The sequence below is a fragment of the Oryx dammah genome, unplaced genomic scaffold, assembly GCF_014754425.2.
Source record: "Oryx dammah isolate SB20612 unplaced genomic scaffold, SCBI_Odam_1.1 HiC_scaffold_2, whole genome shotgun sequence".
Classification (NCBI taxonomy): domain Eukaryota; kingdom Metazoa; phylum Chordata; class Mammalia; order Artiodactyla; family Bovidae; genus Oryx; species Oryx dammah.
The window spans coordinates 89,078,619-89,099,394 of NW_024070186.1; the positions used below are offsets into that span (position 1 = coordinate 89,078,619).

Consider the following 20,776-nt stretch of genomic DNA (forward strand, 5'->3'; position numbering starts at 1 on the left):
TTCATGGCTGCAGTCACCATCTGCAGTGATTTTGGAGCCCCCAAAAATAAAGTCTGACACTGTTTCCACTGTTTCCCCGTCTATTTCCCATGAAGTAATGGGACTAGATGCCATGATCTTAGTTTTCTGAATGTTGAGCTGTAAGCCAACTTTTTCACTCTCCTCTTTCACTTTCATCAAGAGGCTTTTTAGTTCCTCTTCACTTTCTGCCATAAGGGTGGTGTCATCTGCATATCTGAGGTTATTGATATTTCTCCTGGCAATCTTGATTCCAGCTTGTGCTTCTTCCAGCCCAGCATTTCTCAAGATGTACTATGCATATAAGTTAAATAAGCAGGGTGACAATATACAGCCTTGACGTACTCCTTTTCCTATTTGGAACCAGTCTGTTGTTCCGTGTCCAGTTTTAACTGTTGCTTCCTGACCTGCATATAGGTTTCTCAAGAGGCAGGTCAGGTGGTCTGATATTCCCATCTCTTTCAGAATTTTCCACAGTTTATTGTGATCCACACAGTCAAAGGCTTTGGCATAGTCAATAAAACAGAAATAGATGTTTTTCTGGAACTCTCTTGCTTTTTCAATGATCCAGTGGTTGTTGGCAATTTGATCTCTGGTTCCTCTACCTTTTCTAAAACCAGCTTGAACACCTGGAAGTTCATGGTTCACGTATTGCTGAAGCCTGGCTTGGAGAATGTTGAGCATTACTTTACTAGTGTGTGAGATGAGTGCAACTGTACGGCAGTTTGAGCATTCTTTGGTATTGTCTTTCTTTGGGATTAGAATGAAAACTGACCTTTTCCAGTCCTGTGGCCACTGCTGAGTTTTCCAAGTTTGCTGGCATATTGAGTGCAGCACTTTCACAGCATCATCTTTCAGTATTTGAAAGAGCTCAACCGGAACGCCATCATCTCCACTAGCTTTGTCCATAGTGATGCTGATGCATTACTTGGATGCAATCTCAGAAACGACAGAATGATCTTTGTTCATTTCCAAGGCAAACCATTCAAGATCACAGTAATCCAAGTCTATGCCCCAACCAGTAATGCTGAAGAAGTTGAAATTGAATGGTTCTATGAAGACCTACAAGACCTTTTAGAACTAAACACCCAAAAAAGATGTCCTTTTCATTATAGGGGACTCGAATGCAAAAGTAGGAAGTCAAGAAACACCTGGAGTAACAGGCAAATTTGGCCTTGGAATATGGAATGAAGCAGGGCAAAGGCTAATAGAGTTTTGCCAAGAAAATGCACTGGGCATAGCAAATATCCTCTTCCAACAACACAAGATAAGACTCTACACACAGACATCACCAGATGGTCAACACCAAAATCAGATTGGTTATATTCTTTGCAGCCAAAGATGGAGAAGCTCTATACAGTCAACAAAAACAAGACCAGGAGCTGACTGTGGCTCAGATCATGAACTCCTTATTGCCAAATTCAGACTTAAATTGAAGAAAGTAGGGAAAACCGCTAGACCATTCAGGCATGACCTAAATCAAATCCCTTATGATTATACAGTGGAAGTGAGAAATAGATTTAAGGGACTAGATCTGATAGAGTGCCCGATGAACTATGGATGGAGGTTTGTGACATTGTACAGGAGACAGGGATCAAGACCATCCCCATGGAAAAGAAATGCAAAAAAGCAAAATGGCTGTCTGAGAGGCCTTACAAATAGCTGTGAAAAGAAGAGAAGCAAAAAGCAAAGGAGAAAAGGAAAGATATAAGCATCTGAATGCAGAGTTCCGAAGAATAGCAAGAAGAGATAGAGGCTTCCTCAGCAATCAATGCAAAGAAATAGAGGAAAAGAACAGAACAGGGAAAGACTAGAGATCTCTTCAAGAAAATTAGAGATACCAATGGAACATTTTATGCAAAGATGGGCTCGATAAAGGACAGAAATGGTATGGACCTAACAGAAGCTCGGGTTAGGATACCCTTAAAGTCTAGGCAGGGTAGTGGCTGGAGAAAACACGGAAAAGCTAGTGGGAACTGAAAAAAGGGAGAGGTTAAGACACTTGCATGGGAAGATTTAACAGCAGTAGTTTTATTGGGGTTATAGATACATTTTTAGGACACTGGTCCATTCTCCCTCACCTTTAACAGGAAAAAAAAAAGTAGCATATGCCTTTACACAGCATCAGAAAACTCATAGGAAATCTGAGTGCTGGCTTATATATTCTTTGCCCAATAGCAACTGCTAGAGTAAAAAATTCCACAATACCAAACTCCTACAGCAGTGGTTAGCAAGCAGCCTTTTAGACCCAAGACAACAAGACGCTGGCCTTTCTTCTTCAGAATGTTGTAGGGTAATGACTGTGGGTCCAAGGTTCTAGGAAGGCAATCTCTCAAAAGTAGTAAACAAAACCCAACACGTAAGTACATTTTATATCTACTTTACAGCAAGATGCTTTCAAAATGCCACTTTTAAGGGGGAAAAAAATAATAATTTCATAATAGGTTAATCACTCATACTTTTAGTCTGTTATTTCCCAAACTTCCATCATCCAAGTACCATTTTCAGAAGTCATATTACCATATCTGCATCCCACCTGTACTATTTTTTACTTAATACAGGTCTTTCAATTGATTTACTTTTTGCCCTATGCTTAGCAATAGCATCTATGAAATCAGTTTTGAGGTGTTAGGTTTTCCTTCTAATTTAAATTAAAATATATAAAGAACTTTTGTCTTATCAAACATGTGCTGGAAAATTTTTGCAGAATTTCTTTTATGTTTATCTGCTTATCATTCGAATTATCTTGCCTATCTTAAGTTACCAAAGTTTGGGAAACACTACTTTGGTACATACTGTTTTATTAAAAGTACTAGCTGAAGATCTGTCTCTCTCCTTTTGACTCCCCCACTTCTCCTTCCTCCCTCTTCTCTTCTCTGTGTAACTCTGTGAACCTCTCTGGGTGTTCTAGGCTGTGGAGAGCACATAGGGAACTGATTACTGGCTAGACTGCTTTCTCCCTTTTGATTCCCCCTCTTCTCCCCCTGGTCACTTCTATCTCCCTCCTCCCTCTTCTCTTCTCCATGTAATTCTGCAAACCTCTCTGGGTGTCCCTCACTGTGGAGAATCTTTTCTCCATTAACCTAAATGTTTTACCATCGGTGCAGTATGGATGGAGAAGTCTTGAGGCTACTGTAAGAACAAGACTGAAAAACCAGAGGCCGAAGGCTTAAATCCAAAACTTGAAAACACCAGAAAACTCCTGACTCCAGGGAACATTAATCAACAAGAGCTCATCCAAAAGCCTCCATACCTACACTGGAACCAAGCTCCACCCAAGAGCCAACAAGTTTCAGAGCAAGACATACCATGCTAATTCTCCAGCAACGCAGGAACATAGCCCTGAGCATTAATATACAGGCTGCCCAAGTCACACCAAACCCATACACACCTCAAAACTCACTACTGGACACTTCATTGCACTCCAGAGAGAAGAAATTCAGCTCCATCCACCAGAACACTGACCCTAGCTTCCTTAATCAGGAAACCTTGACAAGCCACTCGTCCAACCCCACACAAAGGGAGGAACCACAAACTTCCAGCACACAGAAAGGCCACCCCAAACACAGCAATCTAAACAAGATGAAAAGGCAGAGAAATATCCAGCATGTAAAGGAACATGATAAATGCCCACCAAACCAAAGAGGAGGAGATAGGGAGTCTATCTGAAAAAGAATTCAGAATAATGTTAGTAAAAATGATCCAAAATCGTGAAAACAAAATGGAGTTACAGATAAATAGCATGGAGACAAGGATTCAGACGATGCAAGAAATGTTTAACAAGGACCTAGAAGAAATAATAAAGGGTCAATCAATAATGAATAATGCAATAACTGAGATCAAAAACACTCTGGAGGGAAACAACAGTAGAATAACTGAGGCAGAAGATAGGATAAGTGAGGTGGAAGATAGAATGGTGGAAATAAATGAAGCAGAGAGGAAAAAAGAATTTTTAAAAATGAGGACAACCTCAGAGACCTCTGGGACAATGTCAAATGCCCCAACATTTGAACTATCGGAGTCCCAGAAAAGAAGACAAAAGGAAAGGCCATGAGAAAAGAGTTGAGGAGATAATAGTTGAAAACTTCCCTAAAATGGGGAAGGAAATAGCCACCCAAGTCCAAGAAACCCAGAGAGTCCCAAACAGGATAAACCCAAGGTGAAACACCCCAAGACACATATTAATCAAATTAACAAAGATCAAACACAAAGAACAAATATTAAAAGCAGCAAGGGAAAAACAACAAATAACACACAAGGGGATTTCCATAAGGATAACAGCTGATCTTTCAATAGAAACTCTTCAGGCCAGAAGGGAATGGCAGAACATACTTAAAGTGATGAAAGAAAATAACCTACAGCCCAGATTACTGTACCCAGCAAGGATCTCATTCAAATATGAAGGAAAAATCAAAAGGTTTACAGACAACCAAAAGCTGAGAGAATTCAGCACCATCAAACCAGTTCTCCAACAAATGCTAAAGGATCTTCTCTAGACAGGAAACACAGAAAGGGTGTGTAAACTCAACCCCAAAGCAACAAAGTAAATGACAACGGGATCATACTTATCAATAATCACCTTAAATCTAAATGGGTTGAATGCCCCAACCAAAAGACAAAGACTGGCTGAATGGATAAAAAAACAAGACCCCTATATATGCTGTCTACAAGAGACCCACCTCAAAACAAGGGACACATACAGACTGAAAGTGAAGGGCTAGAAAAAGATATTTCACACAAATGGAGATCAAAAGAAAGTAGGAGTAGCAATACTCATATCAGATAAAATAGACTTTGAAATGAAGGCCGTGAAAAGAGACAAAGGACACTACATAATGATCAAAGGGTCAATCCAAGAAGAAGATATAACAATTATAAATATATATGCACCCAACATAGGAGCACCGCAGTATGTAAGGAAAATGCTAACAAGTATGAAAGGGGAAATTAACAGTAACACAATAATAGTGGGAGACTTTAATACCCCAATCACACCTATGGATAGATCAACTAAACAGAAAATTAGCAAGGAAACACAAACTTTAAATGATACAATGAACCAGTTAGACCTAATTGATATCTATAGGACATTTCACCCCAAATCAATGAATTTCACCTTTTTCTTAAGTGCACATGAAACCTTCTCCAGGACAGATCACATCCTGGGCCATAAATCTAGCCTTGGTAAATTCAAAAAAATTGAAATGATTCCAAGCATCTTTTCTGATCACAATGTGGTAAGATTAGATGTCAACTACAGGAAAAAAAACTATTAAAAATACAAATGGAGGCTAAACAACATGCTTCTGAAAAACCAACAAATCACAGAAAATCAAAATATGCATAGAAACAAATGAAAATGAAAACACAACAACCCAAAACCTATGGAACTCAGTAAAAGCAGTGCTAAGGGGAAGGTTCATAGCAATACAAGCTTGCCTCAAGAAACAAAAGAAAAGTCAAATAAATAACCTAACTCTATCCGGTAGTCATATATGGATGTGAGAGTTGGACTATAAAGAAAGCTGAGCACCACAGAACTTATGTTTTTGAACTGTGGTGTTAGAGAAGACTCTTGAGAGTCCCTTGGACTGCAAGGAGATGCAACCAGTCCATCCTAAAGGAGATCAGTCTTGGGTGTTCATTGAAAGGACTGATGTTCAAGCTGAAACTCCAATACTTTGGCCTTCTGATGCGAACAGCTGACTCATTTGAAAAGGCTCTGATGCTGGGAAAGATTGAAGGTGGGAGGAGAAGGGGACGACAGAGGATGAGATGGTTGGATGGCTTCACTGGCTCAATGGACATGAGTCTGAGTAAACTCCAGGAGCTGGTGATGGACAGGGAGGCCTGGTGTGCTGCAATTCATGGGATCGCAAAGAGCAGGATATGACTGAGCTGAGCTGAACACCTAAAGCAACCAGAAAAGGAAGAAATGAAGAACCCCTGAGTTAGTAAAAGGAAAGAAGCCATAAAAATTAGGGCAGAAATAAATGAAAAAGAAACAAAGGAGACCATAGCAAAAATCAACAAAGCTAAAAGCTAGTTCTTTGAGAGGATAAATAAAATAGACAAACCATTAGGCAGATTCATCAAAAAAAAAAAAAGGGAGAAGAATCAAATCAACAAAATTAGAAATGAAAATAGAGAAATCACAACAGATAACACAGAAATACAAAGGATCATAAGAGACTGCTATCAGCAACTATATACCAATAAAATGGAAAACTTGGAAGAAATGAACAAATTCTTAGAAAAGTATAACTTTCCAAACTGAACCGGGAAGAAATAGAAAATTTTAAACAGGCCCATCACAAGCATGGAAATCAAAAGCATAATCAGAAATCTTCCAGCAAACAAAAGCCCAGGACCAGAGAGCTTCACAGCTGAATTCTAACAAAAATTTAAAGAAGAGCTAACATCTATCCTACTCCAACTCTTCCAGAAAACTGCAGAGGAAGGTAAACTTCCAAACTCATTCATGAGGCCACCATCACCCTAATACCAAAACCAGACAAAGAATGCCACAAAAAAAGAAAACTACAGGCCAATATCACTGATGAACATAGATGCAAAAATCCTTAACAAAATTCTATCAAACAGAATCTAACAACATATTAAAAGGATCATACATCATGACCAAGTGGGCTTTATCCCAGGGATGCAAGGATTCTTTAATATCCACAAATCAATCAATATGATAACCACATTAACAAACTGAAAGATAAAAACCATATGATTATCTCAATAGATGCAGAGAAATCCTCTGACAAAATTCAACCTCCATTTATGATAAAAACCCTCCAAAAAGCAGGAATAGAAGGAACATACCTCAATATAATAAAAGCCGTATATGACAAACCCACAGCAAACATTATCCTCAATGGTGAAAAACTGAAAGCATTTCCCCTAAAGTCAGGAACAAGACAAGGGTGCCCACTCTCACCACTACTATTCAACACAGTTTTGGAAGTTTTAGACACAACAATCAGAGAAGAAAAAGAAAAGGAATCCAGATTGGAAAAGAAGTAAGACTCTCACTGTTTGCAGATGACAATGATCCTCTACATAGAAAACCCTAAAGACTCCATCATAAAATTACTAGAGCTAATCAATGACTACAGTAAAATTTCAATATATAAAATTAACACAGAGAAATCCCTTGCATTCTATACACTAACAAAGAGAAAACAGAAAGAGGAATTAAGGAAACAGTTCCATTCACCATTGCAACGAAAAGAATAAAATACTTAGGAATAAATCTACCTAAAGAAACAAAAGACCTATGTATAGAAAACTATAAACACTGATGGAAGAAATCAAAGGTGACACAAATAGATGGAGAAATATACCATGTTCATGGATCAGAAGAATCAATATAGTGAAAATGAGTATACTATCCAAAGGAATCTATAGATGCAATGCAATACCTATCAAGCTACCAATGGTATTTTTCAGAGAACTAGAACAAATAATTTCACAGTTTGTATGGAAATACAAAAAACCTCGAATAGCCAAAGCAATCTTGAGAAAGAATGGAACTGAAGGAATCAACCTGCCTGACTTCAGACTATACTACAGTCATCAAGACAGTATGGTACTGGCACAAAGACAGAAATATAGATCAGTGAAACAAAATAGAAAGCCCAGAGATAAATCCACACACCTATGGACACCTTATCTTTGACAAAGGAGACAAGAATATACAATGGAGAAAAGACAATCTCTTTAACAAGTGGTGCTGGGAAAACTGGTTAACCACTTATAAAAGAATGAAACTAGAACATTTTCTAATACCATACACAAAAATAAACTCAAAATGGATTAAAGAGCTAGACATAAGACCAGAAACTATAAAACTTCTAGAGGAAAATATTCAAGAATATACAATGGAGAAAAGACAATCTGTTTAACAAGTGGTGCTGAGCACAAGCTGGAATCCAGATTGCCGTGAGAAATATCAATAATCTAAGATATGCAGATGACACCACCCTTATGACAGAAAGTGAAGAACTAAAGGGCCTCTTGAGGAGAGTGAAAAAGTTGGCTTAAAGCTCAACATTCAGAAAACTAAGATCATGGCATCTGGTCCCATCACTTCATGGCAAATAGATGGGGAAATAGTGGAAACAGTGGCTGATTTTATTTTGGGGGGTTCCAAAATGACTGCAGATGGTGAGTGCAGCCATGAAATTAAAAGATGCTTGCTCCTTGGAAGGAAAGTTATGACCAACCTAGTCAGAATATTAAAAAGCAGAGACATTACTTTGTCAAAAAAGGTCCACCCAGTCAAAGCAATGGTTTCTCCAGTAGTCATGTATGGATGTGAGAGTTGGACTATAAGGTAAGCTGAGCACCAAAGAATTGATGCTTTTGAACTGTGGTGTTGGAGAAGACTCTTGAGAGTCCCTTGGACTGCAAGGAGATCCAACCAGTCCATCCTAAAGGAGATCAGTCCTGGGTGTTCACTGGAAGGACTGATATTGAAGCTGAAACTCCAATACTTTGGCCACCTGATGTGAACAGCTGACTCATTTGAAAAGAACCTGATTCTGGGAAAGATTGAGGGCAGGAGGAGAAGGGGATGACAGAGGATGAGATGGTTGGATGGCATCACTGGCTCAACTGACATGGGCTTGGGTAGACTCCAGGAGTTGGTGATGGAAAGCAAGGCATGGCGTGCTGCGGTACATGGGGTCGCAAAGAGTCAGACACGACTGAGTGACTGAACTGAACTGAAGAGGAAAACATAGGCAAAACACTCTCTGACATAAATCACAGCAGGATCCTTTATGACCCACCTCCCACAGTAATGGAAATAAAAGCAAAAATAAACAAATGTGACCTAATTAAACTTAAAAGTTTTTGCACAAGAAGGAAACTATAAGCAAGGTGAAAAGACAGCCTTAAGAATGGGAGAAAATAACAGCAAATGAAGCAACTGACAAAGAATTAATCTCAAAAATATACAAGCAGCTCCTGCAGCTCAATTCCAGAAAAATAAATGACCCAATCAAAAAATGGGCCAAAAAACTAAACAGACATTTCTCCAAAGAAGACATACAGATGGCTAACAAATACATGAAAAGATGCTCAATATCACTCATTATCAGAAAAGTGCAAATCAAAACCACAATGAGGTACCATCTCACGCCAGTCAGAATGGCTGCTATCCAAAAGTCTACAAGCAATAAATGCTGGAGAGGGTATGAAGAAAAGGGAACCCTCTTACACTGTTTGTGGGAATGCAAACTAGTACAACCACTATGGGGAACAGTGTGGAGATTCCTTAAAAAACTGGAAACAACTGCCATACGACCCAGTAATCCCACTGCTGGGCATACACACCAAGGAAACCAGAATTGAAAGAGACACGTGTACCCCAATGTTCATCGCAGCACTGTTTACAATAGCCAGAACATGGAAGCAACCTAAATGTCCATCATCAGACAAACAGATAAGAAAGCTGTGGTACATAAACACGATGGAATATTATTCAGCCATTAAAAAGAATACATTTGAGTCAGTTCTAATGAAGTGGATGAAACTGGAGCATATATACAGAGTGAAGTAAGTCAGAAAGAAAATCACCAATATAGTATACTATTGCATATATATGGAATTTAGAAAGATGGTAACAATGACCCTATATGTGAGACAGCAAAAGAGACACAGATGTAAAGAACAGGCTTTTGGACTCTCTGGGAGAAGGCGAGGGTGGGATGATTTAAGAGGGTAGTGTTGAAATGTGTATATTATCATATGTGAAGCAGATCACTGGTCCAGGTTCAATGCATGAGACAGGGTGCTCAGGGCTGATGCACTGGGATGACCCTGGGGGATGGGATGAGGAAGGAGGTGGGAGGGGGGTTCTGGATGGGGAACACATGTGCGCCCGTGGCTGATTCATGCTGATGTCTGGCAAAAACCACTAAAATATTGTAAAGTAATTAGCTTCCAATTAAAATAAATAAATTAATTTTTTTAAAAGTACTAGCTGAGATCTGGGAACTGGGGTGTAGCTTTGGAGAAAGCTATACTAATTGTGATGCCCTGGGCTGGGGGAAGATTGAGTGAAACAAGAAGGATTTCATGCAGCCATAGGTTAGCAGGAAGGTACTTGGGAGATAGAGCCTGAAAAGAGGTGAAAAGGGTACTAAAAACAACCAGAGTTTATTTTGCAACTTTTCCTGTGCCCCGCATCTTATCAACAGCCTTTGGTATTTTTATTATAGGTACTTGTACTGCATAGTATGCATAAGAACTCTGGCTCCAGAGTGGATCATTCACATAACTAGGAAGAAGGCCTTCAACACATACTCAATTGCATCAGTAATTTGTGTAACACCTCACAGTTAACGAAGAGTGAGGGAGGTATAACCTCCATTTTACAGATGAGGAAACTTTCCTCAGTGTCACACTGCTAATATATGGCAGTGCTTAAATCTAAGTCTCTTGTATATCTCTACATCACTGTGCTCCTCCTATAATCAACAAGGGGCAAGAAGCCAGTGATACAGGAATTAGCTATTCATTCTGAAATAACAATTTTTAAAAACAGCTTATATACTATACAGTATAGTAGTATAGTTAACAGGGTGTACTATGGAACCAAATTGCCTGGATTCAAAAACTGGCTCTACTGTTTAGTAATTGTGTAAACTTGGGCAAACTGTCTTTTTATGCTCAATATCCTCCTCTGTCAATTTTGACTACCAATAGCATCCATCTCATAGGACTGTTTAAAGATACTATCTACCACATAAGAACATGTAAAGAACCTGAAACATCACCTTGCAGACGGAAAGTGCAATATTAAGCGTTTGTTATTACTGACTGTCCTCTATTTACCACTTTATACACATTACCTCATTTAAGCCTTCCAATACCCCGTGAGGTAGTTATTATCCATTCCATTTTATCTCTGAGGAAATTCAAGCCCAGAAAAGTAATCTATTCAATCCTGAAACGAGCAAGTGACAGAATTAAACTCAAGCATAATTCTAATCACACTCTGAAATGTTGCCTCTCAACATATTTAAGCTTCTTACTCAACTACATTGGAGAAGGAAATGACAACCCACTCCAGTGTTCTTGCCTGGAGAATCCCAGGGACGGGGGAGCCTGGAGAGCTGCCGTCTATGGGGTCACACAGGGTCGGAAACGACTGAAGTGACTTAGCAGCAGCAGCAACTCAACTACATGGACAGGAAGGTCGAAAGTTCCCGTTTGTTAAGACCTAGACTCATTGGAAAAGAGCCTGATGCTGGGAAAGACTGTAGGCGGGAGGAGAAAGGGACAACAGAAGATGAGACGGTTGGATGGCATCACTGACTCAATGGACATGAGTCTGAGCAAGCTCTGGGAGTTGGTGATGGACAGGGAAGCCTGTGGGCTGCAGTCCATGGAGTCGCAAAGAGTTGGACACATCTAAGTGGCTGAACTGAACTGTAGGCTCCATTAATACACCAGTATAAAATACACTGAAGATTTTTAAGAGTCAATTATGTACACACGGGCTTTCCTGGTGGCTCAGATGGTAAATAATCTGTCTGCAATGCAGGAGACCCAAGTTTGATCCTTGGGTGGGGAAGATCCCCTGAAGGAGGAAATGGCAACCCACTCCAGTATTCTTGCCTGGAAAATCCTACGGACAGAAGAGTCTGGTGGGCTACAATGTGTGGGATCACAAAGACTCAGACACGACTACCATTTTATAATCACTTTACACACACACACACAAGCACTAAACTAATTATGGTTCTCAGTATAGGCAATGCCCAGATGCCCCTTAAATTAGGGTTGTGTTGTGTGCTTGGTCGCTCAGTCCTGTCTGACTCTTTGCAACTCCATGGACTGTAGCCTGCCAGGCTCTTCTGCCTATTGAATTCTCCAGACAAGGATACTGGAGTGGGTTGCCATTCCCTTCTCCAAGGGATCTTCCTGACCCAGGGATCAAACCCAGCTCTCCCACATTGCAGGCAGGTTCTTTACCATTTGAGCCACCAGGGAAACCATTATCTTAGCACCTGAACAAATGCCAGTAACCTGCAAAGGGACTCAAAGATTTTTAAGTGGCTGTTCCACCTGTTAGCTGAGATCCCGTCATCTCCCTCCTGGTGGCTGACACCTCACCGCTAGGCTTTGCCTTGGCTGAAGCAAAGCACAGAAGGAACTGATTCTCAAGCTTTCCCACTGCCCCAGGTGGGTGATCCAGGAAACTAAATGGGGTGGGGCGGGGGCACCGGAGAGGCGGGGTGCGGGGGGGGGGGGGGGGGGGGCAAAGCTGCTGTTTTCACTGTCAGAGAGATTAAAGGCAGCTGGGGCTCGGCCTGGCCTCCTATTCCGGAACCCTCAGCTACCTGTCGAGCCAATTGCTTAGGTCTCCCTTATGCCACATCGTTTCCTAAGTGCCATTAACAGGACCTTCGGTTTCTGTGAGCCAAAGCGGGCAAATCTCTGGGTTCAATGCTTGAATTAGCATTGAGGTTGAATTACCTCACAAAAAAGCTAAGTAACTCTGCCTAAAAGAAAATAGGAAGTGCCATGTCAAGCTCTCTGGGCCACCTAAACAGCCTAGGAGGGCCACCGTGTTTCTGACACCTGGGCGCCAGGGAATGCCGCTTAACCGCTGCAGCTCGAGAGCGACTGTCCCTCCCTCCTCGGCCCCCTGCCCAAGCTGCCCGATATCCCGGCAGGTCAGCCGAAGGGCAACCGCCGTTCGCGCGGCCCCAGTGATCCCTCAAGTTGAAGGGAACGAAGTCCGAGCAATCCCACCCCTCCAAAGCTCCACGACTCCGACGACTCCCGCTCCCACGCCACGAACTTAGTTCCCGCCCGGGGTAGGTAGGTCTGTAGTCCCAACGGCGAGAGTCAGGACCGTGGCAGGAGAACGGGAGAGAGAGGCGAGCGGCAGATCAAGGTTCGGGCGACCCCAAGGAGGGACGCAGGAGGACTGGGAGGGGCCGGGTCGTACCTGTCGAGCCGAGACCCGCCGCTCCGAGTGACGCGCTTCGCAGTGCACTGTGGGGCCGGGGAGTGGCCTCTCCGCGGGGCAGCCCCGCATGCAACGTGGCTGGCACCCAGCGGGATCAAGGCCCGCCCCCGTTCCTTGCTCAGGCCAATCAGGTTCTGGAGGAAGGACATACTTACCCGCCCGCTCCGGGGGAGATTGACAGCTTTTCACGCTTCTACGCCAAGAGAGTGGCAAGTCCTGGATTGACTGATTATACTGTCCCTCGCAAATAGGACTGATCTCCCGTCTGCCGCCTGTACCTGAAGGTAGTTTGTTTCTTATGCGGCCCTGCAGAAAACACTTATCGAAGGAGCATGAAAGCCCCACTCTGAGTGAACAAGAAAAGGACCTGTCCCATTATTACCACGCCCGGGAAGGCATCCAACCTTGACAAAGAAATGCCAGATGCTCTTCCTGCAGTCCATCCCAGCTTTTGCATCGGTCATGCATTATTAAACGAGTGCTTACTGACTGCGTACTATGTGCCAAGCCCTGTGTTAGGCATTGGGTTATAGGACTGAATATAACTTTCGGTGGATCTAATGTGTGATAGGAGCAAGAGATGGTAAAGCATAAGCATTACGTAATTATAAATTGTGATCAATTCTATGAAGAAAAATTAGTGAGTGCAACGATAGATTAATCAGGACTATGGGGGAAGAGTTCTTTGAAGAAGTGCCTTTGAAGCTCCAGGCACATGAAAGAGCCTTTAAGAATGTTGCAGGCATAGGGAATATTATGTTTGAGATTGTTGGGGCATGAAAGAATTTGATGTGTTCTAGGAACATGTCCCTGAAAGGAAGTCAATGGGGTTGAGGTGTAGGAGCAAACGAGTTGAAACGAATCAGAGGCCAGACTATGCAGGCTCCTCCTGGCCACATTATAAATGTTAGACTGTATTTTGGAATGTATCTTAAGGTCAATGGGCAGCTAATAGAGTGTTAAGTAGGGTCAGATTTACATATTTATTAATAAACTCTCACTTAGGCTGTTTGTGGGGAATAGTTTGAAAGAGGAGAGAAGGGCTTATTGGAAGTCCAGTTTGGAGGCAGTTACATTAGTCAAGGCCAGAGATGATGGTGGCTTGAACTAGGGTAATTACACTAGAGACAGAAAGATTTGGGTAATTTTGAAATACTTATTTATAAATTAGAGGTGGAATCCAAAGGATGTAATAAAGAATTGGTTTGCCTAGGATGATAAAGAAAAGCGGAGCATTAAGAATGCCTCCATAACTTACTAGATGAATTAAGAATCCATTTACTGACTCAGGGAACCTAGAAGGAGGAGCAAATGGTCTTGGACATATTAAGTTGGACATGCTTGTATATGGAGATGTCAAACAGATTTGGAGATGTAAGTCTGAAGTCCAGAAGCAATGTCTGGACTAATTATATAAATTTGCTGGTTGTTGGAGTGGGTTAACCAAGCAATTCCACTCCTAGATATATGTGGAACAGAAATGTATTCATTTGTTTACCATAAACATACATAAGAATATACCACATATATAAGAATTATCATAAGATAAATAAACTTTAGAATATTCACATAGTAGAACAGGATACAGGAAAGAGAATGAACAATCAACAACTATATACAAAACGTGAATGAATCTCACAACTGTAAAACTGACTGATATAAGCCAGACACAGAAACTGTATACTACTTGATTCTACTTATATAACATTCAAACAGAGACAAAAATAATATATGGTAATAGAAGTTAGACTGTTGGTTACCCTTAGGTAGCATTAAGATTTGGAAAGGGCCCCTAGGGGGCTTCTGGGGTTCTAGTAATGTTTGATCTGGATGTTAATTACACTAGTGTGTTTGATTAATGAAAACTCATGAGGTTGGGAATTCCATGGCAATCCAGTGGGAACTCTCCCTGCTTCTACTGCAGGGGGCACAGGTTCAAACCCTGATCAAGAAACTAAGATCCTGCATGCTACATGGAGCTGGCAAAAAAAGAAAAGAAAATTCATCAAATTGCATACTTAAGATACACAATTTTTAGTATGCATCTTATTATTCAATAGAAATTTTATATTTTTAAAGTGTTATGTTGATTCAGCCATAAATAAGTGACTGGTACCAAACTAAACTAACTTTCCTACCACAAACAATAGAAAACTGAACCAAATCTATGAGACAAGTGTCTCTTCAGTCATTGGACAGTAGGCCCAGTAGAACTGTGATCTTAGAAAGAAGGAAAGCAAATAAGATGAGCCCAAAGATGTCCCCAGATTTTCTTTCTGGTAGTATTTTCCATAGCGCAGGACTGAAGAAAGCTAAGCAGAATACAGTACTCTTTCTAACTGAGGAGAGTGAAATTTGAATTATGAGGGATGGAGGCAACTGAAATCAAGGCAGAGACCCAGATTAAGAGTTTCAGAAATATGCGTGAGTCTCCTTGAATCTTTGGCATAGCTTTAATGAGACTCCAGGAGGCTGGTTAAATAACAACTACTGTGGGAACTATAAGCTGAACAACTACTAGATCTTAAATAAGGTTTGGAAACATTGAAGTTCTGACCAACTGGAATGGAAAAACCTTATTAAACAAATAGGGCATTTGGTAAGAAAACTTCAGAAAGGCCACAATTTAGAGATAAGGCTAAATTAGCCCAAGAGTAAAAGCTATTCTAGACTCACTCAAACAAAACAGAAAACTTACCTGCAAGTAAATTAAGTGCTTCATTGAATGAAACTTAATAATCTTTAAGGACAACAAAATCCAGGCACTAAACAATGTAGTACCCATAATGTCCAGTATCCAAAGGTCAGTTTTCATTCCAATCCCAAAGAAAGGCAATGCCAAAGAATGCTCAAACTACTGCACAATTGCACTCATCTCACATGCTAGCAAAGTAATGCTCAAAATTCTCCAAGCCAGACTTCAGCAATACATGAACTGTGAACTTCCAGATGGTCAAGCTGGTTTTAGAAAAGGCAGAGGAACCAGAGATCAAATCGCCAACATCCGCTGGATCATTGAAAAAGCAAGAGAATTCCAGAAAAACATCTATTTCTGCTTTATTGACTATGCCAAAGCCTCTGACTGTGTGGATCACAATACACTGGAAAATTCTTATGGGAATACCAGACCACCTGACCTGCCTCTTACGGAATCTGTATACAGGTCAAGAAGCAACAGTTAGAACTGGACATGGAACAACAGACTGGTTCCAAATAGGGAAAGGAGTACGTCAAGGCTGCATATTGTCACCCTGCTTATTTAACTTATATGCAGAGTACATCATGAGAAATGCCAGGCTGAATGAAGCACAAGCTGGAATCAAGATTGCCGGGAGAAATATCAATAACCTCAGATATACAGATGACACCACCCTTATGGCAGAAAGTGAAGAAGAACTAAAGAGCCTCTTGATGAAAATGAAAGAGGAGAGTGAAAAAGTTGGCTCAACATTCAGAAAACTAAGATCATGGCATCCGGTCCCATCACTTCATGGCAAATAGATGGGGTAACAGTGGAAACAGTGTCAGACTTTATTTTTTGGGGCTCCAAAATCACTGCAGATGGTGACTGCAGCCATGAAATTAAAAGATGCTTGCTCCTTGGAAGGAAAACTGTGACCAACCTAGACAGCATATTAAAAAGCAGAGACATTACTTTGCCAATAAATGTCTGTCTAGTCAAAGTTATGGTTTTTCCAGTAATCATGTATAGATGTGAGAGCTGGACTATAAAAAATGCTGAGCGCCAAAGAACTGATGCTTTTGAACTGTGGTGTTGGAGAAGACTTTTGAGAGTCCCTTGGACTGCAAGGAGATGCAACCAGTCCATCCTAAAGGAGATCAGTTCTGAGCGTTCATTGGAAGGACTGATGTTGAAGCTGAAACTCCAATACTTTGGCCACCTGATGCGAAGAACTGACTCATTTGAAAAGACCCTGATGCTGGGAAAGATTGAAGGCATGAGGAGAAGGGGACAACAGAGGATGAGATGGTTGGATGGCATTACCAACTCAATGGACATGAGTTTGGGTAAACTCCAGGAGTTGGTGATACATAGGGAAGCCTGACGTGATGCAGTCCATGGGGTTGCAAAGAGTCGGACACGACTGAACTGAACTGAATTATATGAAGAAGCAAGAAAATGTGAGTCATAAAGAGGAGAAAAATTAGTCAATGGACCCAGAAAGGACAATGGTAATGAATTTATCAGCGTACTTAAAACAGCTGTTAAAAATGTAGCCAGGAATTTAAAGGAAAACACAAGAAATGAAAACTATAAAAAATAACCAAATAGAACTTTTAGGGCAGAAAAATACAGTATCCAAAATGAAAACTTCACTGGATGGCCTTAAAAACAGCTTAGTTATACAGAAAAAAAGATCTGTGAATGAGAAAATAGTACAAAAAGAATTATCTATACCAGAGCACAAAGAGAATAAAAGTTGAAAAGAAAATGAAGAGAGACTTAGTGACCTACAGGACAATACCTAGCACATGTATTATCAGAGACCCAGAAAGAGAGGAGAGGTGATTTTAAAATATTTGAAGAAATAACAGCCAAAACTTTTCTAAATTTAATGAAAAATAGAAATCCACAGTATCAAGAAATCAAACCAACCCTAAAGAGGATAAACACAAAGAATCCTCATCAATGCACATTACACAAAACTGCTGAAAATAAATAATTAAAAGAAAATATTAGAAACAACCAGAGAAAAAGCCACATTGTATACAGAGAAAAAGATAAGAATTACTACTAAGAATCAGAGGGACTGTAAGCCACAGTGTTTTAAAATTTACTTATTTTTAATTGGAGGGTAATTGGAGGGTAATTGCTTTACAATGTTGTGTTGGTGTCTGCCATATATCAACATGGATCAGCCATAGGTATACATATGTCCCCTCCTTCTTGAACCTCCCTCCCACTTATCCCATCATCCCACCCCTGTAGGTTGTCACAGAGCCCCAGGTTGAGCTCCCAGTGTTATACATCAAATTCCTACTGTCTATCTATTTTACATATGGTATGTAAATGTTTCAGGGCTACGCTCTCAATTCACCCCATTCTCTCCTTGCTCAACTGTGTCTACACGTCTGTCCTCTATTGTCTGCATCTCTATTGCTTCCCTGCAAATAGGTTCATCAGTACCATTTTTCTAGATTCCATACATATGTGTTAATATACAATATTTGTTTTTCTCTTTCTGACTTACTTCACTCTGTATAACAGGCTCTAGGTTCATCCACCTCACTAGAACTGACTCAGATTTGTTCCTTTTTATGGCTGAGTAATATCCCATTGAGGAGATCCAACCAATCCATTCTGAAGGAGATCAGCCCTGGGATTTCTTTGGAAGGAATGATGCTAAAACTGAAACTCCAGTACTTTGGCCACCTCATGCGAAGAGTTGACTCATTGGAAAAGACTCTGATGCTGGGAGGGATTGGGGGCAGGAGGAGAAGGGGACGACAGAGGATGAGATGGCTGGATGGCATCACGGACTCGATGGACGTGAGTCTGAGTGAACTCTGGGAGATGGTGATGGACAGGGAGGCCTGGCGTGCTGCGATTCATGGGGTCACAAAGAGTCAAACACGACTGAGCAACTGAACAGAACTGAACTGAACTGAATATCCCATTGTATTTATATTATATATATGTGTGTGTGTATGTGTGTGTGTGTGTGTGTCTATCTTCTTTATCCATTCATCTGCTGATGGACATCTAGGTTGCTTCCATGTCCTGGCTATCATAAATAGTGCTGCAATGAACATTGGGGTGCATGTGTCTTTTAGAAGTGTGGTTTTCTCAGGGTATATGCCCAATAGTAGGATTGCTGGGTCATATGGTAGTTTTATTCTTAGCTTTTAAATAAATCTCCATACTGTTCTCCATAGTGGCTGTATTTACACTCCCACCAACAGTGCAAGAGGGTTCCCTTTTTTCTACATCCTCTCCAGAATTTATTGTTTGTAGATTTTTTGATGATGGACATACTGACTGGTGTGAAGTGGTATCTCATTGTAGTTTTGAGTTGCATTTCTCTATTCATAATAAGTGATGTGGAGCACTTTTTAATGTTTATTAGCCATCTGTATGTCTTCTTGGAGAAATGTCTGTTTAGCTCTTCTGCCCATTTTTTGATTGACTGGTTTGTTTTTCTGATATTGAGTTGCCTGAGCTGCTTGTAAATTTTGGAGATGAATCCTTTATCAGTTGCTTCATTTGCAATTATTTTCTCCCATTCTCAGGGTTGTCTTTTTATCTTGTTTATGGTTTCCTTTGCTGTGAAAAAACCTTTAAGTTTAATTAGATTCCCTTTGTTTTTATTTCCATTATTCCAGGAGGTGGGTTATAGAGAATCTTGCTGTGATTTATGTCTAAGAGTGTTCTGCCTATATTTCCCTTTAAGAATTTTAGAGTTTCTGGTCTTATATTTAAGTCTTTAATCCATTTTGAGTTTATATTTGTGTATGATGTTAGGATGTATACTAATTTCATTCTTTTACACGTAACTGTCCAATTTTCCCAGAACCACTTACTGAACAGACTACTTTTTCTCATATATTCTTGCCTCCTTTTTCAAAGGTAAGGTGCTTGGGTTTAATCTCTGGTCTTTCTAACTTGTTACATTGGTCTATATTTCTGTTTTTGTGCCACCACCACACTGTCTTGATGACTGTAGTGTAAGCCAGAATTTAATGGAATAAAATCTGAAAGAAAAACCTCTGTCCATCTAGGACTTTATATCCAGCAAAAATTCTTTCAAAGTATGAAGGTGAAATAATGGCAAACAATAGGATATACATTCTTTTTGAGTACACATGCACTATTCACTAAGCTATACCATACTCTGGGGCATAAAAATAAATTTTAAAATACTAGTGGAACAAAACACGCCAAATACTAAAAGTACATTCTGTATCTTTCCATGTAAATTATGAGGGTCGCTAAGAGTCGGACACGACTGAGCAACTTCACTTTCACTTTTCACTTTCATGCATTGAAGAAGGAAATGGCAACCCACTCCAGTGTTCTTGCCTGGAGAATTCCACGGATGGAGGGAGCCTGGTGGGCTGCTGTCTATGGGGTCGTGCAGGGTTGGACACGACTGAAGGGACTTAGCAGCAGCAGCAGCAGCAGCAAACACATAAAAATAATATATAGTGAAAAGAAAATCAGAAAAATGCTTGCCTCTAGTGGTTGGGTTGACTAGAAAGCGATATGAGAGACATTTTTAGGGTGGTGATAAGGTTCTGTTATCTTGATAGGGATTTGGTTTTCACAGGCATATGAATTATTCAGAACTCACTAAATAGTACACTTAAGATTTTTGCATCTCATTGCATGTAAATTTACCTCAAAAGAAAAAAGTGGCATATAAATATTGAAGTCTAACTAGCAATCTGAAATTATTTTTGTCTTTTCTAGGCTTGAAGAAAGAAATCAATACACTGAGAAGGATGGAAGGCAGGTTACCCAAGTCAAGAAAGGGAGTTAAAAATGTTATCTAATGTTATTTTAAAATAATGGAGTTACCTAAAAATAAGAGGACAAAATGCCATTTCCACTAAAAGAGACCAGAAGTCTTTGGGGAAAAGGTTGATTGCAGGCCTACGGCACAGAAAGAATAATAGGCGCCTGGATCATATTGTGCCAGAAAACAAAGAAGTGTCAAAGAATGACAGAGACGTATCCAAGACATAGGAGCCAGCTTGAAGGATTTCCTCTGACTCGATCTGGGACAATATCATAGTCTC

General features: G+C 40.4%; 1 protein-coding gene across 3 annotated transcripts in view; it reads right to left on the minus strand.

Annotated features, from left to right (window-relative positions):
* Nucleotides 1-13,048, minus strand: part of SEC22A (SEC22 homolog A, vesicle trafficking protein) — a 74,819-nt gene extending 61,771 nt beyond the window's left edge. Inside the window, exon 1 of one of the 3 annotated variants that reach the window (XM_040250409.1) lies at nucleotides 10,887-10,998. In XM_040250409.1, coding sequence (XP_040106343.1) covers nucleotides 10,887-10,891 — 5 coding nt within the window. In that variant the 5' untranslated portion in view covers nucleotides 10,892-10,998. Of the gene's footprint in view, nucleotides 1-10,886; nucleotides 10,999-12,994 lie in introns of those variants that run through there. The other 2 variants (XM_040250407.1, XM_040250408.1) reach the window with 2 other exon arrangements.
* Nucleotides 13,049-20,776: the final 7,728 nt, after the last annotated feature.